Source organism: Myxocyprinus asiaticus, chromosome 18 (genome assembly GCF_019703515.2).
Source record: "Myxocyprinus asiaticus isolate MX2 ecotype Aquarium Trade chromosome 18, UBuf_Myxa_2, whole genome shotgun sequence".
NCBI lineage: Eukaryota > Metazoa > Chordata > Actinopteri > Cypriniformes > Catostomidae > Myxocyprinus > Myxocyprinus asiaticus.
Genome location: NC_059361.1, coordinates 20,566,987 through 20,592,454, shown reverse-complemented (window position 1 = coordinate 20,592,454; position 25,468 = coordinate 20,566,987). Strand labels below are relative to the sequence as shown.

Here is a 25,468-nt window from a genome sequence, read left to right as displayed (position 1 = left end):
CCACTTGGGCATGTTTCAGCTCAAGATATGCAGAGCAGACCCGGTGTGTGTCTTTGCATGACATTTTGTTCCCGCAAGAGCAAAGTCACGAAGAATCCCCCGTGCTAGCCGAAGTACTCTGCATTGCTGCAGCCATTTAGCTGGAGTGCTAAAGAAATCCTAACAATTAGCTGGAGAGCAAAATGCAGGACAAAACGAACACGGCGTGGTGGCCAGTAATTCGACAAAAGAACTCCATACCAGAATGAGTAGTCAGCAGCAGTATGGATCCTAGCCGATGGCTATTCTGAACTGTAATCCAGGCTTCTGGAGTGAAGCAAGAAGAGGTTTTTCAATAACGAAGTGACGCTGTGTCACTTCTTTTATACTGCGAAGCGGAGCCACTCCCAGACACGAGCGTCATGTCTGCCAGCCAATAAGGGCTGGTGTAATGTTATAGGGCTTCTTAGGAATATCCCACAGTGAGACACCGTAACGTATGCTTGAAAGAGAATTTACTGAGTGCACCTTTAAGCCAAGATAGCAAACACATAATTATCCAGATTTATATACAAAAATTCATCAAACAGTTTAAAAATATAGAGTATATCGCGTAACCCTACTCCAAACTATCATAATATAGTAGGTATGTGTTATTTCATGTGTATGATATATTACGCATATGGATTATTGTAATGTTAATTTTTCTATCTATGGCCCTGACATTTTCTAGACATTTCAGTGAGAGAGGAGAGCGACAATGACCAGATCCAGGATGATGAGGCAGAGGCTGAAGTGTCACCCACCAAGTCCCCCACCACTCCAAAAAATGTCAAATGCAAAAATTCCTCAGGTAGAAGACACTCTGTCCTAGACTTCCCTGCTATGTTGTTATCGCTCACTGACATGAAAACCAGAGCACCTGCATCTCATGCTGACAAGCCACCTGCACCCTTTAGACCAGCCAAATGTTGCATTTATCAATGGCTCAAAATGGCAGACTAGCTGTTTTGAGAAAGCTGAGTGTTTAATGCATATTAGTTTAAAATAGATTTTTTTCTATTTTATATTTATGAAAACTTGAATTAGCTGGCTGTATGCAAATAGTTTAAAGAGACAGTTCACCCAAAAATTACAATTCTGTAATCATGTACTCACTCTCATTTTGTGCCAAATCTGTATAACTTTCTTTCTTCTGTGGATTTACTTTCACTGAATCTTTTTTCCATACAATGAAAGTGAATGGTGAATGGGGCTAACTCTCTATCTCCATTTGTGTTCCATATTAGAAAGAAAGTCATTCAGGTTTGAAACAACATGAGGGTGAGTAAATGGTTTCTATCTCTTTAAAGTTTTTGCATATACAGTAGCCAAGTCGAGGCCCATTTTAAATTTATAATATTTATAATATTTTTGTATGTGACATGTCTTATTTTTAAAGTTAAATGTCTTATATTGTGTTTTTTGTTTGTTTTATAAGTGTCTTTCATAGTTTAAGGTACACACTGTAACCGTTAAGGTTGAGGTAATTGTTAGGACACGGAACCCTCGCAAGACACGATTCAATGCAAAATCTCATTAATTCTGTGTGTTTTTAAAAAAGCTCAGGGAAACGCCAAAGGAGGCGTGAGTAGGTGTTTGGAAAACTTGTGCCATAGCAACCATTAGCATGTATTCTCTCTGCCACCCTGATACCGTGTTTGTTTGAGTGCAGTCGATGCACTACAACAATGCTGTCTCCTTGCTTTTAAAAAAGAATTAAATGGGGGTCAAAGATCAACGATGACCCTATTGCTTCATACATGTGACACAGTATTTCTGTCAAGCTTTCAGGTTGTAAAATAAAACATGTTTCTATTATAATTTGGTATTCTTTTCTAATCCTTTCTTGAAACATGCAACAACAAACTTGCTTTCTTAAAAATACTTCTTGTTGTTGTTGTTTTCAGAGAGGGTATTTGAGCCATACATCTTAGTAAAATGATGAGCTATTTTTAGTCTCGACCATCTTGAGAATCAGAGCTTTGCCTATTGTCTTGATGAAGATGCAGTGAGTGATTTTGTTTCATACCGCCACCTGCTGGATGCTTCGATGCACCACATCCAAAAAAAAAAACTCAATTGCAGGATCTTGTGCTAAAAAAATACTTTCTCATATGATCACACAATGCATTAGATGGTGGAAAGTGCTCGCAAGTGCAGAAATTACAGTTAGGAAAATTAGTGTTTATTTTGTTCTTGTTGCCGGTCGCAGCCGATCTGGACACTGATTTTTGTTGAACAGTCTTGGGTGCAGCATATATTTGTGACATTTTCATATGTCATCATTGGAGGCCTATTCATTGTGAAGATAATGTCACTGCATCCATTATTTCTGCATGAGTCCATCTTGCCTTCTTTTACACCTGCTGTACTCTTAAAGGGGAAAGCACTCTTGAACACATTTCTCCACATGTACCTGTCTTTTTGCATTTCTGTTTTAGTCTTTGGCTAGTGGCACTTCATACAGTATGTCTAACCAAACTTAAAGTCAGTCTTATCATTTGAAAATATCATCATGTTAGTTAAACACAAAATGTACCTTCCTGTCATTCCAAACCAGTATGACTTTCTGTCTTTAGTGGAGCACCAAAGTAAAGTTTTGAAGAATGTTCACGGTGCTCTCTTCCATACACTGAATGTGGGTGGGGACCACTGGGTTTCAAGCTCCAAAAAAGAGAAAAAACACCATAAAAGTGTCATAAAAGTAGTCCATATTACTTGTGTGCTATATTCATCATCCTCTAAAGCAATGTGATAGCTTTATGTGAGGAGCAGACTGAAATCGAAGTCATTATTCACTGAATTTCTTGTGTTGAATATTATTTTGTTGGATGGAAAAGAACAGCATGGACATTCAGATCATTCTTATTGTATTCCACCGAAGAGTGTACTGTACACTTTTTTCATTCTGTCTGTGCAGAATTCTCTCTGTTCTCTTACAATAATGGCATGGTGATGTCGTCCTGCCGGGAGCTGGATAACAACCGTAGCGCCTTGTCTGCCGCTTCTGCCTTTGCCATCGCCACTGCTGGTGCCAATGAGGGCACACCAACCAAGGAGAAGTACCGCCGCATGTCTTTGGCAAGCACAGGTAGGAATAAGCAATCTGTTTCCTACTCTCATAGGCTGTGGATATATGTTGCCTGGCAGAAAAGGGATTAATTTGAATTCTGATTGGTGATTAGGGTTCCCCACAGATCAGAGGAACGGAGATAAAGAGTTTGTGATTCGTCGAGCAGCAACTAACAGAGTTCTCAATGTCCTCAGGCACTGGGTATCCAAACACTCACAGGTGAGATGGAGTGCTGTGGCATATGGCCAAATTTGAAAATGATAATATAATACCAACATAATAAGTTATCAAAAAATAAATAAAAAGTAGTCCAAATTGTTTATTGTCTTGGTTGCGGGTCACAATTATGCTCAGAAGGAATCTGCAGTCTTTTATCATATCTTCTGGACTGGCTTTGAAGGGAAATCTGTGGAATTCTGTGGAATGGATTTAAACATGGTAAAATGTGTTAAATGGGGTCCAACACTTTTTTTGGGGGGGGGGGGTATTCTTCCCCTTTCTCACCCAATTTGGAAAGCCCAATTCCCAGTACGCTTTTTTTTTTTAAGTCCTCGTGGTCGTGTAGTGATTCATCTCAATCTGGGTGGCGGTGGATGAATCCCTGTTGCCTCTGCGTCTGAGACCACCAACCCGCACATCTTATCACGTGGCTTGTTGAGCGCGTTGCCACGGAGACATAGCGCGTGTGGAGGCTTCACGCCATCCACCGTGGCATCCGTGCTCAACTCACCACGCACACCACTGAGAATGAACCACATTATAGTGACCATGAGGAGGTTACCCCATGTGACTCTACCCTCCCTAGCAACCAGGCCAATTTGTTGCTTAGGAGACATGTCTGGAGTCACTCAGCACGCCCTGGAATTTGTGAACTAGTGAACTCCAGGGGTGGTAGCCAGCGTCTTTTACCACTGAGCTACACAGGCCCCTGGTCCTACACTTTTAATGATAGCTGAATGCATTCAGTGTTGGGTAAGTTACGAAAAAAATAATCCACTAAAATTACTAACTACTTATCTAAAACTATAATCAGATTACTTTGCTGATTACAATCACATTACAATCACAATCACATTACTAATTCATTTTTACTAAAATACTATATATGTTGCACACCCTTGAGCTGTCACAGAAACTCAAACAGACGTACATATAAACATATGAATTCACATTTTAACTGCATTGCATATAAATAATATATATTTTTTAAATATTTGTAACCTAAAGTTAAAAGTATTAAAAACTTTTTAAGTATTAAAAGTAATTACTTTCATTAAAAGTCAGTAACTGTAATCTGATTACAAGAATATAAAATGTGATGTGTTACACTACTTTTTGTGCCTAAAAGTAATTTGATTACAGTAACTAATTTCTTTGTAATCCAATTACACTCAACACTGAACGCATTATCAAATTAGCCAAAGTATTTATTATAAAATGAATAGTTCACCTGTGACTGCACATTTTATATTATTATGGCAGGTTGCATTTTTTGGCAAATGTAAACAGCCTACAGTTATACTATACAGTATATATTACTTGGTTGTAATATAAAAGCAATAAATTACTGGAATCAGTGTGCTACAGTAATTTTTTCTTTGCTTCACATCATGCTTAAGAACACCCCTTTTCCATGATAAAAGTGGGGATGTGTAGAATTCCTGCAGAAATCAGAGAGCTTTTTCTGTAGTTCTTTGAGCACAGATTCCGTCTGGGCCTGGTCATAATATTCTTGTTTTGCCTTCCATTTACGTTTGCATACCTGTGTATTGTGTGTGCATTTGTATAGGACTTTGAAACCAACAATGAGCTAAAAATGAAGGTGATTAGTTTCCTGGAGGAAGTAATGCATGACCCTGAACTGCTGACCCAAGAAAGGAAAGCTGCAGCCAACATCATAAGGTAAGAAGAGTCTGCCTACACCCAGACAACACTCCTTTTTTGGGCTGGAGGCTGTTCCTGGTTCAGTAAAACAGTATATACCGATAAACATCATTTCTGTCTGCTGGATTCGCTGAATTTTACTGACTCTGATCCCATAATGCAGTGTTTTGTGTTGACAATTACATCAACAGATACAGTATATGTTTGTCTTTATTGTTTTGGTTTTACTTGTTAAGCAGTCATTTTTTTCTTCTGACAGGACACTGACACAGGAGGATCCTGGTGACAATCAGATCTGTTTAGAGGAGGTGCTACAGATGGTTAGTAGCGTGATGCTGGCTCATATTCACGGTTCTAAATTATTCAGCATTTCTCACTGTTAAAACTAAAACCATCAAAACCTTGATTGCATATATTACCAAACTCCTCTTTCGTTTGTCAGTTTGTTTATATATTGGTTTTGAAAATTGAAATTGAGCTAAAATTTCATTACATACCTAGTGCATCTTATTTTTTTATGTAGGCGGAAGGAGGAAAGGCAGAGCCTTTCGAGAATCATTCAGCTCTAGAGATTGCAGAGCAGCTCACGCTGTTGGATCACCTTGTTTTCAAAGTCATACCATATGAGTGAGTGCTATTTTATTGTCTTTTCATTTTCTCTGTGTATTTAGAACAGAGTGGCAGAGAGATTGTTTGATTAGTATAAATTTTGCAGTCACACCAGAAATGTAGAGCATTTTATTGCATGAACAGGCCATCATTTTAGAGATCAATGGCAATGTTGTTTTTGTGTTCATTGTCATTTGCAGGGAGTTTTTTGGTCAAGGATGGATGAAGAACGACAAGAATGAGAAGACTCCTTACATCATGAAAACGACAAAACACTTCAATGATGTAAGCGTTCATGTTCAGTTAAAATGTTATAATGTAATCTTGATGCTGATGCATTTCTATAAATGGGATGTACAGTAAGTAGGTGATGACTGTATTATTGCATAAATTATTTAAAACATAACTAATAAAATGGCTCTCCACTGAACCAGTACTAGGGTAAAAAACAATTTTAAAAAAACAACAACATATAAATAGTATTTTAATGTTGTTGCAAAGCAGTGCCTGATCTTAATATTAAAGGGATTGTTCACCCAAAAATGAAACTTCTGTCATCATTTACTCACCCCCATGTTATTCTAAATCTGTAAGATTTTCTTTCTTTCTTCTGAAGAACACAAAAGGAGACGTTAGGCTCAAAATTAGCCACTGTCACCATTCACTTTCATTGTATGGAAACAAGATGCAAAGAAAGTGAATGGTAAATGAGGCTAACGTTCTGCCTAACATGTCCTTTTGTATCCAACGGAGGAAAGAAAGTCATACAGGTTTAGAACAACGTGAGGGTGAGTAAATGATGACAGAATTTTCATTTTTCAGTGTAATTAAGAGAATCACAATGTATCTCTCTCTCTTTTAAAGATTAGTGACCTGATTGCTACGGAGATTCTGCACAGTGAGGATGTGAATTTACGAGTAGCAGTGATAGAGAAGTGGGTGGCGGTTGCCGATATCTGCCGGTGTCTCCATAACTACAATGCCGTGCTAGAAATCACGTCATCACTCAATCGCAGTTCCATCTTCCGTCTGAAGAAGACCTGGCTCAAAGTGTCCAAACAGGTGAGGCCGTTAAAACATCATTAGCATAGAATGAATGATTGTGGAGTGTCTTATTCAACAAAGAGTGTTAAAACATCCATCTGATGTTGGACATGGTGTGTTTACGGCAGTATCTATGAGAGGAAAGTAGAACCGGTGCATTTTGTTGATTGTTGAAACCATGGAACAATATGAAGTATTTGTAATATAAATATTTTTTCTATGGATGTTTTCATGTGTGAGTCTATTTGACCATTGACAAATTGATAAAAGTTTATACACATTCTAATGAGCTTGTTTAATTTATATCTTCAGACCAAAACAGTCCTTGACAAGCTGCAGAAGTTGGTCTCATCTGAAGGAAGGTTCAAGAATCTCAGAGAGGCCTTAAAAAAGTAAGTTGAAACATCTTGAGGCACAATGTTGTCAACACAAGTCTGAAAGTCTGTATGTGTGCTGTCATTTAATTCATCTACATCAGAGCTCAACAATAAGGATTTTTTTTTGCTGGCCCGGTTGTATCAGTACATTCGATTTTTACTTGTCCTGTCAAAATTTTTACTGGCCCTACCACAATAAATAAAACAAACATTTTTATTTTTAGAAACATTTTTATTTTATTTATTTTTATATATATATTTATTTTTCATATATATCTTTATAATTTTTTTATTTATTTTTTTAAACAATTTTTTTTGTTTGCAAAGCATAAAAACACATGTACTGTACATGTTCAATGAATGTAAGATATAGTGACAACATAGCACCGGCCCAAAAGGGCAAGTGACATTTTCGTCAACTGGCACAAAACTCTCTCACATTGGCCCTGGCCCGCAGGCCATCCTTATTGTTGAGCCTAAGATATGAAGAACTATTCAATTAGGCCTGAGTATTTTAGCATATTGGAGAAATTGATGCTGAAAGTATTGCTAAATGCCGTATTGCCGCATCTCAGAATACCGTTACCGTAGACTTTATCAGTTCAAAGCAGTCTGGCCATTCTCTGTTGACCTCTCTCATCAAAAAGGCATTTCTGTCCACAGAACTGCTACTCACTGGATGTTTTTTGTTTTTGGCACCATTCTGAGTAAATTCTAGAGACTGTTGTGCGTGAAAATCCCAGTAGATCAGCAGTTACAGAAATACTCAAACCAGCCCATCTGGCACCAACAATCATGCCACGGTCCAAATCACTGAGATCACATTTTTTCTCCATTCTGATGGTTGATGTGAACATTAACTGAAGCTCCTGATCCGTAACTGCATGATTTTAACCACTTCACTGCTGCCACATGATTGCCTGATTAGATAATCGCATGGATGATTGTTGGTGCCAGATGGGCTGGTTTGAGTATTTCTGTAACTGCTGATCTCCTGGGATTTTCACACACAACAGTCTCTAGAGTTTACTCAGAATTGTGCTAAAAACAAAAAACATCCAGTGAGCGGCAGTTCTGCAGATGGAAATGCCTTGTTGATGAGAGAGGTCAACAGAGAATGGCCAGACTGGTTCGAACTGATAAAGTCTACGGTAACTCAGATAAACACTCTTTACAATTGTGGTGAGAAGAATATCATCTCTGAATGCTATTCTGAGATGCGGGATGGCGCTGTTTTGGCGGCGCGAGGAGAACCTTCATAATATTAGGCAGGTGGTTTTAATGTTGTGGCTGGTCTGTGTATAATATAATATTATTGCTAATTAGGGCTGAATTTTCGGATGCATCGCGATCTTGTGAACAATCTCGGTATCGATTCTTTAATCCCAAGATCGATTTTTCACTCTATGTGGCAACCCTCCACAATGCAAATAAATCACTTGCATATGCAACCAAATCTCATGCAATGGGACTAAAAATGTCTATGATTAGCCACTGGCTAGTAAATGTTCAGATTTCACCAGTGATTGAGTAGTATAGTGGAGAAAAAGCACAGAGGTCCTTTCACTGCGTGTTGAGAGTAAAAGTTTGGTTTACCTCATTCTGTGTGTCCAAAGACGAGATACACGGATCCATTTGTCATTGAATAATATCTCTTTTAAGACCCTTTCTGTTTTTTATACAGTTGTTGATTAAAAAAAACAAAAACAAACACTTAATTCTAATCACACATGAAACCATGCATGTCTTCTCTCATCATATATGCTTACTGGCTGACGCCGTAGTCTTAAAGAGACAGTACCAATTAAGCATGTGTTCTACATATCAATGTAACTACTTGTAAATAGTACAAATTATGCAAGTAAACAATAAAAATGTAACAAAAATATATTTAAAATATAATATATGCAATTTCAAGACAATGATTGATTGAATATACTGAATTTTAAAAATTTTCAAAAGCTAAAATGTGACCAATTTTATGAAAAACTAATAATAAAATATAATTTGTAAAATTAATATTTTTGAATTGTACCTAGAAGGGTTACCTTGAAGTTTCCTTTATAATTAAGAGTATTAACTGAGAGAGAATTTCTTTTATATGTAAGCAAAATGGGCATTGTAAGATAAATGTACCCATACAAAATTGATATCGAATCGAGATTGGAATCTAATCGAATCAAGAACATGTGAATCGGAATCTAATCGAATTGGGAAATCTGTATCAATAACCAGCCCCATTGCTAATATTTGTATGATCTTCCTGCTAGTTGTGACCCTCCATGTGTGCCATATTTGGGAATGTACCTCACTGACTTGGCCTTTATTGAGGAAGGGACCCCCAACTACACAGAAGACAGCCTGGTCAATTTTTCCAAGATGAGAATGGTAAGTGTTTTAAGATGTAAGAGAGGTATAAGTATATATTATTTTTGTTTTATTTTGTTTATTTTTCTTCACTTTTTTCTTTCTTTATTTTATAGATCTCACATATCATCAGAGAAATCAGACAGTTTCAGCAAACGGCATACAAGATTGATTACCAGCCAAAGGTATTTAACTATTGTCGGTATATACAGTACATTTTTTATTTGATTTGATTTATAAGACAAGCTTTACAAATGTACAAGAATGATAAATACAAAACATCCCATACAATTTAAAAAACTGTTGAGGATAAACAAACATAATAAAGCCAAAAGCTTATTTCCATTGTGGTCCTCGATGTAATTAAAAGATGGGGGCATAGGTGCAGAAAAACTAACAATACAAACCATAGATTTTTACTAAATATTAAAACCAAATTTCATCAAAAGTCAACATTCAGTTACAAAAAAGCCATCTTTTAACAGCTATTTTAAAACTTCTCTCAGCCTTTATACATTTTAGAGACAACTGTACTTGTATATAAAAAAGGTGTTTTTCCCCATTAGACTTTTAAATCTACATGGATAGATATTTGTGTTACTACCCCTTGTGGCATAATTATGCTGATCTTTAACCAAGTTGAAGTAGTTTAACAAATACCTTGGAAACAGATTATTTAAAATTATGGGTAAACCCCAATTTTATATAAAAAAAACAAAAAAACAAATAAAAAACACTCTTTTTTTCAACTGGCAGAAAAACAAGATCCTTAAAATGTTTAATATCCAGATGAGTACAGGGTTGGGTTTTTAATATCACTCTAAGCAGTTTGTTTTGAGCTTTCTGTAATTTACTTTTTGTACGCTGAGAAGTGCTGCTATACCAAAATGAAGCAGCATAATCAAAATGAGGCTGTACCAACACACCAGCTAACAATTTTAAAGCCTGAACATCTAATAGCTCTGCCATTCTGGCCAGGAATTTTATCCTATTAGAGATTTTTTTAAGAGCATTTACTGCCATAATTTCCCCAGATAATTTATTATCAATTTGACATCCAAAATAATTAACAACTGTTTTAGATACTATTAAGGCATCACTAACTTTCAAAAATTCAGCAATTTTCTTCAGCTTGTCTCTAGAGCCAAATAAGATGGCCTCAGTTTTACCCAGGTGTAAGGAAAGTTTGTTGTCCAAAAACCATGCTGACATCTTTTGTAACTCTATGCTCATTCTGTCCTCAAGTGCCCCCTTATTCTCCTGTGAAACAATAATTGCTGCATCATCCGATAAAGAAAAAGCTGCTCTGAACAGGCTGCTTTTAAATCATTTATATTTAAAAGAAAAAAATAATGGACCTAAAACACTCCCCTGAGGAACTCCGCAAGTAATATGTAGTGAGCTAGAAAGTGTGCCACTTATATCAACACTTTGGCATCTATTTGAAAGATAATACTGAATCCACTCAATAGCTTTATCATTAAAACCAATCAAAATGGCATGATCTACAGTGTCAAAAGCCTTCTGAAGATCTAACATAACCATCCCACACAGTTTACTATCAGTCAGATACTCCAGGCATGTTTCAGTGGAGTTTAAACTTCTAAAACCAGACTGTAACTCATACAAAATATTATGGTTAATAATGTATTTTTCAATCTCTTCATAGATAAATCTTTCCATCACCTTTGACAGTACACATACAATAGAAACTGGTCTATAATTAGCACCATCTAACTTATTACCTTTCTTAAAAAGTGGAATAACTCTTGCACTCTTTAACTCCCCTGGAATTTTACCTTTCTCTATGGACAGGTTTATAATGTGTGATACCATCGGTGTAATAAATTTGGCACAATCCCTAAGAAATTTAGCAGGGATATTATCCAAACCTGTTGCTTTTAAGTTCACTTAGATTTTTAAAGACATCGCTCTCGCTAAATTTATTTAACTTAAAAGAGTTAAATAAAGCATAGAACGACTGAACTTGTTTCTCATTATATGTACCATGTTGTGCAGGAAGCTGTTTAACTAGTTGATCAGCAATAGGAGTAAAATATTTATTAAAATATTCCGCTAACTCCTTATGATTTGATACTAATTTCCCTTCAAAATTAAGATTTATTCTAGAAGATTTTTTTTTTTTTTACATTCTTGGTATATCCTAATTTTTTTAATGTCTTCCACAGCTTTTGTGGCTCCTCCTTATTCTCTTCTATTTTGTCTTTGAAAAAACTATTTTTAGCTTTTGGTTATCATATTTCTAACCTCATTTCTCCTACATTTATACTGTAAAAAACTAGACTCATCCATATCCTTTTTAAACTTTTTAAAATCATAATTTCTTGCCTTAAAGGAATAGTTCACCCAAAAATTAAAATTTGCTGATAATTTACTCACCCTCAGGCCATCCAAGATGTATCTGAGTTTCCTTCTTCAAAACAGAATTTAAGGTTTTCAGGATTTCATTTCAGGCTTCCTCCTTTAAACAAAGCAAGTGAATGTACTCCATTTTTTGACGGTCCAAAATGCATATTTAGGGTGCATCAAAATAATCTGCATGACTCCAGTCGACAAATAAAGTTCTTCTGAACCCAAACGATCGATTATTTTTATAAACAAAACAATACTTATAGACTTTTTAACTACAAATGTTCGCTTCCGTACATCTTTGTGACGCACGCTCATGAGAGGGATGACGTAAGTTCGTTGGTAAGGTCACATGTCACGTGGAGGAGGCAGGAAGCGTGTCAATGTTTACAAGAGAAACTTGCACAGACCACAGGTCAAGCACCATTCACAAACCAAAACAGTCCAAAACAATTTCAAAACAATATAAAATGAAAAATAATTTCCAAATAATAATTTAAAAAAACAATACTGCAGTAAATAACCAATCTTTATTTCGGAGCAATGCCATTGCATTTTCTATTTGTGCTTTTTCTTTAGCAGGAATATATAGGCTATATGACTGTCAGGAATTCAAGCCACACAAGTTGTAGTTAGTGAAACCATGTGCGAGAGCATTTACTGAGATTCACAGGATTTACACAGTGAGATAGAGCAATGGTACAGGTGATATCACACAGAAGAGAAGCTTCACAAACTTATTTATGCAGGCAGTGATGAGCGAGTGAATTGAATGCAGGTGTGGTGAATTAGAATTCGGGTGATGAGGAACAGAGCACTGAGGGAGGTGCTGAGCCCGAGGGAGGTGTGACAATGACAAAGTTTTCACACATACCTGAGTTTGCTGGAAAAACAGCACGGGCACAGCCGATGAATTCAGATATCGACCCTTTGTTTCTTTCGATGGTCTAAAATCCTCAGGGGTAAAATGTTCACTGCACACCCTCCAATATTTGAGAGAATGTAGGGGTGTACTGATATCCAGGTTCAGCGCGATAAGCCAGAGCTTCAATCACTCATGATCATGTATAGGCAATCGATGAAAAGTTAATATTTTTCCCGGCGTGCATTTTCTTTGGGGTTTCTGAAGGTTGAATCATCCAGGATACACATGCCAAACAACCATTTTGAACAATACACTTATACAAATACAAATCTACAGCAAAGACAACTTTTGTACAGCGCTGCTTCTCTTGTAAACAATGTCCCGCTTCCTGTCTCCTGTGACGCGTGACCTTACCAATGAGCTTACGGCATCCCTCTCGTGAGCGTGCATCACAAAGATGTACGGAAGCGAACATTTGTAGTTAAAAAGTATATAAGTATCATTTTGTTTCTAAAAATAATAAATCGTTTGGGTTCAGAAGAACTTTATTTGTCGACTGTAGTTGTGTGGATTATTTTGATGCAGCCTGAATATGCATTTTGGACCGTCAAAAAATTGAATACATTCACTTGCATTGTTTAAAGGAGGAGGCCTGAAATGAAATCCTAAAAGTCTTAAATTCTGTTTTGATGAAGAAAGAAACTCAGATACATCTTGGATGGCCTGATGGTGAGTAAATTATCAGCAATTTTTCATTTTTGGGTGAACTATTCCTTTAATTAACTTCAGTATATCATCCATAATCCAAGCCTATGTTCTTTGTTTGATTCACATTTTTTAAAAGGTGCCACTTTATCTAAAACTTGACCAAAAGTACCTTTAAAACAGTCCCATGCTTTGTCAACATCCTCACACCTCATCTCACAAGACCAGTCAACCTTACTCAAGGCATCATTAAATAACTCTTGATGGGGGCCTGGGTAGCTCAGCGAGTAAAGACGCTGACTATCACCCCTGGAGTCGCGAGTTCAAAATCAAGGGCGTGTTGAGTGACTCCAGCCAGGTCTCCTAAGCAACCAAATTGGCCCGGTTGCTAGGGAGGGTAGAGTCACATGGGGTAACCTCCTCGTGTAATGTGGTTCGCTCTCGGTGGGGCATGTGGTGAGTTGTGCGTGGATGCCGCGGAGAATAGCGTGAAGCCTCCACACGCGCTATGTCTCCACAGTGACGTGCTCAACAAGCCACATGATAAGATGCGCAGACTGACGGTCTCAGACGCGGAGGCAACTGAGATTCATACTCGGCCACCCAGATTGAGGCGAGTCACTACGCCACCATGAGGACTTAGAGCGCATTGGGAATTGGGCATTCCAAATTGGGGAGAAAAAATAAAATAACTGTTGACTATAATTTTTAAGCAATCTCACTGTTATGGTATTATGCCACTTAAATCTATTTCTCTGCACCTTTAAATATAAAGTATATTAAATATTAAATATATTAAACAATGATCACTAATACTACACTCCAAAACCCTACTATTACATATCTTTGCCTTATCTGAGACTAAAATTACATCAATAATTGTTTGCGTTTTTGGAGTGATTCTGGTTTGTTCTGTAATAATGTTTCAAAGCAAGTCATTGACAAAACGCCTTCAAAGATTTATACATTGCAGAGTCTTTTTTTTTAAATGTCCATATTCAGATCACCAAGAATGTTGACCTCAGCTCCAGTAAGATATGTGCAATCATTTAAGGTCTCTTCTAGCAGTTCGTAGAAATTGATTTGATCCGGTGAACGATACAATGCCCCAACTAAAATAGGCTTACTTTTGGGTATGAGAATATCCAACCATACTGCTTCGATAGCTGCATTTTCCAAGTCTTTCCTATCATTAAACACCAAATCTGATTTAATATATACACATACGCAACCTCCTTTACGATTTCAATCTCTCCTAAACAGATTGTAGTTATCAATTTCTATTTCTGAATCATAAATAGAGTTATCCAACCATGTTTCACTGAATCACACAATTGCAAACTTATACTCTATACATAGTTGACGTATCTCCATAATCTTTGGAAGTAGACTCCGAACATTTAGATGAGCAATGTGTAGACCCCTCGATGCACCCACTGAGTTTAAATCACTGACCTTACATTCCGGTCGTGATTTGAAAATGCTATCCAGACCCCCCAAAGGCATCTCATGTCCGTATCTAATTGCAGACCCCGTCTCCTCAGGCAATAAACAAACATCCAACTCTTCAGTTTCCTCTTGACCCAATATTATGCCTCTGGATTCATCATGCCATGGAAGTCCTTTGTCCCATTGATTTGCGATTTTACTACACTCTGCGGCAATCACAGATCACTGACTCCGATCGGCCACTGGTAAAACCACATTAGGAAGAAAATCCCCGGTACATCCATGACTATTAACAGGTGGTTTATACGCCAATTGTCTTGGATCAGGACCAGGACATTGATATATATCTCCCGACAAAAGGATACACAACACTATAATAATCCCGTCACTGTTCCGTGTACGGTTTGTCTCTCCATTACTCCTGGAACTAGGAGGAATCCACGGCTGAAAAATAAACGTCTCATATAAAATGTTTTTTCCAAGACCAAAATGTTTCCTCGCATGGCTTCTAACTTGCTTAAAAACACTAAAATAATAAAAAAAAAACTACTTCTTGACTCTTTCAGAAAATAAAACAATGTAGTTAGAACCAAAAACAAAGTAAAGCTGTTAACACTCCACACCTGCCTGCTGCCATCTTAACTCTTTCCATATGGGACAAAATATGGGATTCTCATAATCAACATGCACCATGCCTGTTGCCTTAGCAAGTCTGCATATGCTTTGTGTGTTCTATAAATCGTTATATTCTGATTAACAATGGTTCCAGCTGTGCATGTCTTTAAGAATAAGGGCCAGCTGAATGCAGAAAAGCACTGCTTTGTAAAAAGTGGTACCTGCAAATGTTACCTCAAGGAACTAGTTCTACCTGAAGTTAGTTTTGCTGATGTAATCTAATGTATTCAGGTAGATTTAGTTATGTTAAATAATATTATTGACTTAAATAAAACCAGTTAATTTAGATGTTACCACGTTTTTTCAGTGTACAGCATGCTACAGTAGCTTTGAAAACCATTAAATAATAAAAGCTATTTTCTAACTTTTACTCACTTTAAAAATAGCTATTCACAAAAATGATAGATACAGAACTTGATTTATGATTCAATATTTTTATTTGCATAAATTAAAAACTGATATTCTTTTGCAAGATAGCAAAATAGAAATAGTCTGTGGGATGCCTTAGTCTAAACTTGTAAAGAACATTTTTGACAATGTTGTTTGCTTTGAAGAATCAAATCGTTACAATATAAAACTGAGTGTTTCTGTCCTTTCCAGGCAGCACTGTATTTACTGGACAGAAACTCAGTAATGGATGAAGAAGGCCTATATGAAGCCTCTCTCAGAATTGAGCCGAAAGTGCCCAACTGAGAGATAGACTCTGCATAAAGTCTACACAATGTACAGACACCATACTCTCTATACATCCATGTGTTGTTATATATTACATGATTATTACTCCGGAATGTGTTTCTTTGTTTTAAGTTGTTACCAAATGTTGCCTAATTGTTTCAGATTGTGTGTTTTTTTCCCATCGCAACAATTTCTTCCTCAGTTACCACCTTTAAGGAAAAAGTTTGTTGTTGACAGTAATTATAACAGAATTTAATCTGACAGTAACAACAATTTCAGCTGTCTATTTTGAGGCTTGGTTGTCTCTGTAATTCCTACCTGGGGTAATAATATTCTTCAGGCTCATCCACATCACCTCCTAAATGAAATATTAAAAGTCGGCAGGAGCGTTTTGAAATGTTAATAGCTGCATGTAACTTATTTACAGTATATGCATATCATGTAGCAATATGGAAAGCAGATATATTACTGTATACAACCGAGAATATTGAAACAATTATACTGTTATACTATTATATTCCAGGGCACATGTCACTGTACGTAACTAAACCAATTCCAGCATCTTTACATCCATTTGTTGCGATACTTTTCATCCATCCCCTGCTGTCACAAGGGATTGGTTTGACTAAGTATGTCATCACTTAGTAAAGCAGACAGTTTATAGTTTGCTGACAAAGTAATTACATCACATGACATTAAAAAGACATGGTATATCCTTCCTACTGGCCTATAATGATTTTGATCCGTTCTTGCATGTGGAATTTGTCATCTTCTGTTACTACTTGCAACACTGTAACCTTTGTATGACTTTTTTTTTATTATTATTATTATTTGCTCAACCCAAAATTATAGAAAAGACTATTTCTTTACAAAAGGAAGCAAAGATTATTAGATCAGAATTCGATATGATAATATATACTATATATATATATATATATATATATATATATATATATATATATATATATATATACACACACACACACACACACACACACACACACACACACACACATACAGAATTTTTTTCTTCTTCGGAACTTTACCCATGTAATGTTTCTGTTGCTCACAGCTGCATTTCTTAGCATTTTGGAAACTCTGTATTCTGGGTTCAGCACTATCCTTCTACACCAGATTATCCAGCTATTGTACATTTACAGACAATCTATGTCCTTCTTGCTGTTCCAGTGATTGTGGAACGTGACTAAATATCACTTTGTAAAATTGTCACATTGTTGTTTAAGAGTATGATCAAAAGTGAATAACCTTCCCGCTTGCAGCATACAAAGGGTATTTTTGTAGTCCTAGAGTAAAGAAGTAGGATTCTGCATCTGCATCCTACTTTAAAAAAACAACAACGTAAAAACATTTTTGTACATTGTCAACTCACCACACAGAAAATTATTCTGTGTATTTTGTATATGCAGCCCTATGTATTTCTTAACATGTACTAGTTTAAAGCATACCTTTTCAAAGCGTTGTATCCTATGCTTACACACTCAGTGCTATATGATTTGTGTTTTTGAAACCATGATCTAGAGGTAGAAGACTTTAAAGTGTTTTTGCATATACTGTAATCCTGTCTATAATCATTTTATTGCAGGAATATAGTAATGTAGTGCTTATTCTGTGAATATTTGTATGTATTTTTACTATGTACATTCTGGAAACACACTAAACGCTCATGTGGCAGGCATGCAACACTGTATCAGCCAGAAACTTTAAAAAGGACATTATATATATATATATATATATATATATATATATATATATATATATATATATATATATATATATATATATATATATGTACACACATACATACTGTATACACATCTATGTGCACATACTACTCTTATAAATGATATATAAATATACAAACAAACATTTTGCTGTTAGCAATACCCAGTGGTATGAGAATTATCTTTCAACCCTTAAGTTTATTTCCACAGCTTGGGAAATATTTCCAGTTTTGTATGAAAAAAAAAGAAAAGAAAAGAAATTAACAGAAAAGAAATAGAAATAAAATAAAACAAATAAACTGTATGTTTCCTGATTACCTCTTGCTAATAAATCTATTCTATCTCAGGGGGATATTGCTTCCTTGTATGTGTTTTTGTCATGATCACTTTACTTTTCTCTTTGAACACTGAGATCATGTGCCTTTTATAATAACACTGGCCTAATATTTATTTAAAATATACACCTTTTCAGCTTCAACATTGTTTGTTTGCTGTAATATTACTAAAATATTAAACCTAAACCATGTGGTAACATCTAAATTAACTGGTTTTATTAAGGTAAAAAATATTATTTAACATCTCTGAATCAACCTGACTTCATGGATTACAACTACAAAACTAGCTTTAAGGGTTAGATCATGTAGAAATAGCTCCTTTTGGTAACAATTGCAGGTTACCACTTTTTACAATAACACTGAAAAAATGTTAACCTAAAATTTGTATATATGTGTTAACATCTAAACTAACTGGTTTGATTCAAGAAATGTTTAATATGCCTGAATTAACTTGACTGCATTAGGTTACACACACACACACACGCACACACACACACACGCACACAAATAAGGGTTAGGTAAGGTAGAGATTAAGGTAACAATTGCAGGTTACCACTTTTTACAGTGTTTGGTACATCATAGAAATATATACCAATGACATATGATTAGCATATAAAAAGTGTCTAATAAAAATAAGCATTATCATTTATTAATCATCATATTAATAGCCTACATGTTAATAGGTAGGCTATTTTTATTATTATTATTAATTAATAATAGAAGTAGTAGTATTAATATCATAGTATCTGGTCTTTTATCATAATTATTATAATAAATGAATTGTTAATAGTTATGTATCATAATATAATTGTATAATACATATTGTATTATACTATAATTATAAATATTATTATAATTATTATAATCAATTGATCAGAGTTTAAAAAAAGTGACTAAACATGTATAGCTGTGCACATTAACACCTCCTGTACCTCAACCATTTTTTTGAAGTTGTGCCCACACATCTTTAGTATTCCTCAATCTTTCTCTTATAAATAGTGTAACACACACACACACACACACACACACACACACACACACACACTCACTCACACACACACACACACACACACAAATATCTATATAAGTTTACTATCAAAGGATATCTATTCATTTGTTTATTACAAGAGAAATGAGTACTATATTCATACAAAAAAATCACGCTGATTTTCTGTGCAACAATGGCGAATTATCATCCCATATGCATGTACACACACATATAATACATGCTATTTGTTACTCAAGGTGGTGCTATTGTTTCAGTGATTGACTTGATTTACATTTGACATTGCAATTTGATGAAGAAACAACATGGAAGTAAACTATTGCAAGTACAACACATGAAAAGTATAATATGACAACTACTGAAATTATTAAAGTTGTTCATCTGTTTAGACTCAATAAGTGTCTGAGAAAATACTTATGTGTAGCTTATGTGTATCTTATGTGTAGATTATGTGTTACCTGTAGCTCAATATGTGTTTGACAGCCAGTTGCATCTCATAAAACTTCAGTTTGAAAGTAATGAATCCTGTTTTATATTTGTCCTGATTTGTTGCATTATCTCTTTGAGATATGAAAAATAAACATCATAATATATTTGATTCTATTATTTTCTAATTGTCTTGAAAATAAATTATTTCAAAATTTTACACTGTCTGGGCATTTTGTAGATCCGATAATATATATATATATATATATATGTGCCGGGTCTCTAAAGACCCGAATATGTAAGAGGGATGTTTGGTGGAATTCCCACGCATTTAAGGGTTAAAGCTCTCTGTGTCCTTTCTTCTTTCTAAACTTGCAAACCCATTCACACACATACATGCATACTGAACATAAATAATCATTAACCACATTTAAATGTAAATAACATACAGTGCAAGCTGTATACAGGGTTGGGAGGGTTACTTTTGAAATGTATTCCACTACAGATTACAGAATACATGCTGTAAAATGTAATTTGTAATGTATTCTAGTAAGATTACTCAAGGTCAGTAACGTATTCTAAATACTTTGGATTACTTCTTCAGCACTGGTAGATTTTTTTCACTTGTTTTGACTATAAAAACTCTGCCAGTACAGAAAGACAAAATACACATGTTAAAAATACATTCTCTGAAAAACCTAAATATGTTATGCAGTGTTGTTTCTAAAACAAGATAAATCTAACTGATCTTGTTTTAAGGATTTTTAGATATTTTAACAGGAAAACAATACAAACATTATTATGAAGAATATGATTTTTGCTTAATATCAAAGGTCTTACTAGAAAAAAAGAAATTATGATCCAATGTGAATTTTCTTGATAACAAATATGATCGTGCCTGGTAACATGTGCATGTAAAATGGCTAGAAATAGAATTTTATCTTAGCGTAAAGCTGACAATTTACACAAGGTTTATTTCTATTTCTTCTGCTCTTACTTCAAACTTACTTCTCTGTCTGCTCGTATGAATGTAACACATCATAAGAAAGTGTTTCACCGCTGTTCAAATGCACTTTGGATCGCATAATTTATATGTATACATTTTTTTCATCTCCCCAACCCTGGCTATATAACATGCTTTGAAACAGGATCAAAGTTAACTCCAAGAGCAGGGTACAGTGAAAGCCCTCCCTCCTGTAGGAGGAGTAGAAGACCCGCAGTACAAAGTCATGTGACGGATCATAAATACTTGTGTTGTGTTGCCCGCTGGAGGGAAGATGAACAGACTGATCTTGCTGGTGCTGTTTGCGATACTCTGTCAGGTGTATACAGTGCCCTTACACACTGAGGAAGGTAAGATTTCAAATCAGGCTTTGACTTTTTGCTTTTTGTCTCGCAGTGCAATGTGGTGTCAATTGGTTTCGTTTTTAACTTTTTGGCGCTTTCAGTCTCCGATACAAATACACAATAGCAGTTTGTTTATAACCACACTGAGCCTCACAGTACTTACTTAGTAATAGTAACATATATCATGTGAAATATTTTTTTTGTGCGCTTTATAAAAAAATTGCTTTAGTAATGCAAATAAAAAATGTAAACATTTAAAATTAAAAAACAACTTGAAATAAATAGGCTATATATTTTCCGCCCTGCTGTGTGCAACATGAAACTGACAATATAAAAATGTTGTTTGTTACAGACGAGTATCTTTTCAAGTCATGGATGTCTCAGGTAAGTATCACAGTAAAGAATATTTTTTGGCGACACTGCAGGAAGGAAGTTAAACTTACAAATGGGGAGGGGGGGTAGTCTAACCAAATCTTTAACTCTGTTTACTCTTCGAATTCACAGTATAATAGAAAATATGACACGGATGAATATTACCAGCGACTGCAGATATTCCTTGAAAACAAAAAGAAGATTGACCTCCATAATGCTAGGGACCACAAGTTTTCAAGTATGACTGGTCCCTCTTACTAAACCCTTATTGTTTTATAAAATAGTTTTATATCTTGAATGCTTTTAATCACATAACAATACTTTATATACTATACAGTGGGGCTGAACCAGTTTTCAGACATGACCTTTACTGAATTTAAGAAGTACTACCTCCTGACAGAGCCTCAGGTAGGCTATTATGTGACTGTCTCTTCTCGTGATCAGTGAGGAAATGGGAAATTCCTATTGTTGATGAACATTTTACAATGTAACAGAACTGCTCAGCCACCAGAGGGAATCATGTCAGCAGCAATGGGCCCTATCCAGATATGATTGACTGGAGAACGAAGGGAAACTATGTGACCGATGTAAAGTATCAGGTAGATTACCTTCTTCTAATAATCCCATATTATCATTGCTAAAGATTACACGTAGTTGTCTGAGGAAATAAAAAAGCAGATAAAGCAGGTGCTGGTATATTTCAGGGCGCTTGTGGTAGCTGCTGGACTTTTTCCACCACAGGCTGTCTGGAGTCTGTCACTGCCATTGCCACAGGGAAACTCCTACAACTGGTAACTAAATGATCCTGTGAATTTATTGAACATTGACAGTGAACATTCATCAATTTTACAGTAACGTGCTAGGTACAGCGTTATACTCACTGGTAGGTAGATTAATTCTGAATTGTAATCTGGTGATTACAAATTGCATGACTAAAATTGTAGTCAGTAATGTAATCTCTTGGATTACATTTTTTAGGTAACCTAATATGATTGCTTTTGGATTACTTCTAAACTAATTCTTGTTTATTTGATGTCAAATGCATTTGAGTAGGATAAGATTGTACCATTTTGACAATGTTGCGTAAATGCATTCAAGAAAACTTACTTAAAGGGATAGTTCACCCAAAAATGAAAATTCTCTCATTATTTACCACCCTCATGCCATCCTAGATGTGTATGACTTTCTTTCTTCTGCTGAACACAAACTAAGATTTTTAGAACAATATCTCAGCTCTGTAGGTCCATACAATGCAAGTAAATGGTGGCCAGAACTTTGAAGGTCCAAAAAGCATATACTGTAAAGGCAGGATAAAAGTAATCCATATGACTCCAGTGGTTAAATACATATCTTCAGAAGCGATATGATAGGTGAGGGTGAGAAACAGATCAATATATAAGTCCTTTTTTGCTACAAATTCTCCTCCCTGCTCAGTAGTTGATGATATGCACGAAGAATGTAAATCGTCAAAAACAAAAGAAGAAAGTGAAAGTGGAGATTTATAGTAAAATGGTACAAGCTTATCCTACTTAAATGGGTGTGGCATCAAATAAACAAGAATTATGTCAGAAGTAATCCAAAAGTAATAGACCAAAATATGAGAATATGTATGTTTTGTGTGTGCATGTGTTTGTGTGTTGTTTTTTTCTAGGTGAAATAAAAAGGGAACTTAAAATGTTCTTTCTCCGGTGATTTTGGCACTACAAACGCCATTCATATGTGTTACTAGATAAGGCCAGTTATATTTTTGAATTAACATAAAAAAGAAGCAAAGAGCATTCATGTACATTTTTGAAGCAAAGTACAAAAGCAATTCGACTAACTTTACCGCACTAATGCAGTCAGCTCTGCATTTATGAGTGGATTGCAGTTCAATCCAGAATTCAAGACTTACCGAACATATATCAGCTGTAAAACGATTTAGAGTTAAACATTTTAATTATTTAAAAAGAAGAAAAATGAAAGGGAACAACAAATTATGAACAATTTACTGCCTTTGACCGATTAATATGTAATCATGTAATCCATAATAAAGTAACTTTAATTACAAGTACTTTAAAATGTAATTCAATCTAATTAAAAGTACCTATTTTGTAATCTGATTATGTAATCTAGATTACATATAATCTGTTACTACCCAGCACTGGTTATACTGTATCAACATTGAAATTAATATACTACTAATGTCCCCTTTCAAACACACATATACTGTATTATAATGTAACACATCAGGTTATTTTTGTCTTAACTCTCTTCCTGTTTATGCATTTCTTTACAGGCAGAGCAGCAGCTTGTAGATTGTGCTGGTGCTTTCAACAATCATGGCTGTAGTGGGTGAGTTTAGATAAATGATAAATGAAAGCATCTTATGTCAATGGCATAGGATCAGATTGTGTTGGTTTTTATGTGAATTTATGAGTAGTCTTCACATTGTAAAAGCTCTAAAAACATTTGCACATCACATGTTTTATAGAGGTCTCCCGAGTCAAGCCTTTGAGTACATCATGTACAATAAAGGTCTTATGACTGAGGAAGACTACCCCTACAAGGCTATTGTGAGTACTTAACATTTTTACCTTTCTTTCTTTTCTTTTTTTTTTAACTGTCTATAATTTTAAGAAATGTTAAATTACTTATCAAGAGTTGCCATTTGATCATGTTTGTAGGAAGGATCTTGTAAATTCAAACCACAGCTGGCTGCTGCTTTTGTGAAGGATGTTATAAATATTACACGGGTAAGTGATGGTATAAATATACATGAAATCAGACATGTTGCGTTTCCTTACACTCATTGCAAATTCCTGTTATTAGTATGATGAAATGGACATGGTGGATGCTGTGGCCAGGTACAACCCTGTCAGCTTTGCATATGAGGTGACATCTGATTTCATGCACTACAAAGATGGAATTTATACCAGGTTAGGATGATCTACTGAATATATAAACTTTAGCCCGACAGTAATTTTTCCTGCTATTAAAAGGATCATAGCACTACCAGAGAATACAAACTTTTAGAAATGCACTTCTTGCATTGCATAAAACATAGTTATGGTTGGGTTTTATACTGTATATATTTGTGACATGATGTCATGACAATTTCTGTAATGTGCTATGACTATATTTTATAGCACTAAGTGTCACAACACTACTGACAAAGTGAACCATGCAGTGCTTGCTGTGGGCTATGCTCAGGAGAATGGAACTCCATACTGGATAGTGAAGAACTCCTGGGGAACCAGCTGGGGCATTAAAGGGTCTGTTTGCATGATAAAATTAATGCAGTTTCTGCAAATGTTTGCTTAGGTTGAAAAATCAAGATGTGAATATACAGGAAACTTGACCACTTGTGGATAACAGGTAGCCTATATGCCTATAGTGTGATACAAATTCCACCAGCTCTCATCATTTAGTATATTTTAAAGAACGGTGAGGTTTGTCATTTCGGGGCAAAGTATATTTATATGTTTAATTTTTTCATAAATATTTTGTCATTTCAATTAATGATTTTAATTTATGTAAGTTTGTTTATTTGAATTTATAATTTATTATAATATATTATTTTTTCCCATACAGGTATTTCTACATTGAGAGAGGAAAAAACATGTGTGGACTTGCTGCTTGCTCATCCTATCCTTTGCCTCTGGTGTAAATAACTTAAAGTATATTCTCACACCAGAAAAAGGGAGACAAGCTATTAGAATATAGTCTCACATAAAATCAGTTTATGCACAATGGACAATGAGTGAAATGTATATATATATATATATATATATATATATATATATATATATATATATATATATATATATATACACACACACATTTAAGACATTCAGTGACATTTAATTAGCTTTTAACTTTCTGATTGTTGAAGTTATTAACTTTAAATTTTAATGTTCACGTTTGCAACACATAATGATTGTAAAGTGAAATAAATATATTCTCAGGGAATTTGTTTTGTGTCCTGTATTTTTTATGTATTACTTTCCATAGATCTGTGGGTTTAAAAAACTAGTTTGGGCAGTCATTAATTTTTATGAAAAATAAATAATAATATATAAAAAGTAAAGCGACTGGGTAGCGAACTAAATCCAGGGCTAGAAACACCCGGAGTGAATTTACTACA

General features: G+C 35.1%; 2 protein-coding genes across 2 annotated transcripts in view; both read left to right on the top strand.

Annotated features, from left to right (window-relative positions):
* LOC127455698 (ras-specific guanine nucleotide-releasing factor 1-like) overlaps positions 1-18,208 on the top strand; it is a 68,077-nt gene extending 49,869 nt beyond the window's left edge. Inside the window, exons 16-27 of the mRNA XM_051723758.1 lie at positions 713-832; positions 2,942-3,112; positions 3,207-3,313; positions 4,884-4,996; positions 5,238-5,298; positions 5,502-5,605; positions 5,788-5,872; positions 6,452-6,649; positions 6,944-7,023; positions 9,279-9,396; positions 9,492-9,560; positions 16,040-18,208. Of these exons, the coding sequence (XP_051579718.1) occupies positions 713-832; positions 2,942-3,112; positions 3,207-3,313; positions 4,884-4,996; positions 5,238-5,298; positions 5,502-5,605; positions 5,788-5,872; positions 6,452-6,649; positions 6,944-7,023; positions 9,279-9,396; positions 9,492-9,560; positions 16,040-16,132 (1,319 nt within the window). The 3' untranslated portion in view covers positions 16,133-18,208. The remainder of the gene's footprint in view (positions 1-712; positions 833-2,941; positions 3,113-3,206; positions 3,314-4,883; positions 4,997-5,237; positions 5,299-5,501; positions 5,606-5,787; positions 5,873-6,451; positions 6,650-6,943; positions 7,024-9,278; positions 9,397-9,491; positions 9,561-16,039) is intronic.
* Positions 18,209-20,837: 2,629 nt separating this feature from the next.
* On the top strand, positions 20,838-25,293 carry LOC127455705 (pro-cathepsin H-like). The gene is made up of 12 exons (XM_051723768.1): positions 20,838-20,976; positions 21,323-21,354; positions 21,475-21,580; positions 21,680-21,750; positions 21,837-21,941; positions 22,047-22,133; positions 23,621-23,676; positions 23,816-23,897; positions 24,009-24,077; positions 24,154-24,260; positions 24,471-24,596; positions 24,916-25,293. The coding sequence occupies exons 1-12, from the start codon at positions 20,901-20,903 to the stop codon at positions 24,989-24,991; spliced, it is 993 nt and encodes a 330-aa protein (XP_051579728.1). The 5' UTR covers positions 20,838-20,900; the 3' UTR covers positions 24,992-25,293.
* The last annotated feature ends 175 nt before the right edge of the window (positions 25,294-25,468 follow it).

Bases quoted from the DNA above. Each gene is read 5' to 3' on its own strand.
- LOC127455705 (XM_051723768.1), top strand. From the start codon at position 20,901: ATGAACAGACTGATCTTGCTGGTGCTGTTTGCGATACTCTGTCAGGTG. The intron at 21,942-22,046 runs GTAGATTACCTT...GGTATATTTCAG, and splicing joins TGACCGATGTAAAGTATCAG to GGCGCTTGTGGTAGCTGCTG. The intron at 24,597-24,915 runs GTCTGTTTGCAT...TTTCCCATACAG, and splicing joins ACCAGCTGGGGCATTAAAGG to GTATTTCTACATTGAGAGAG.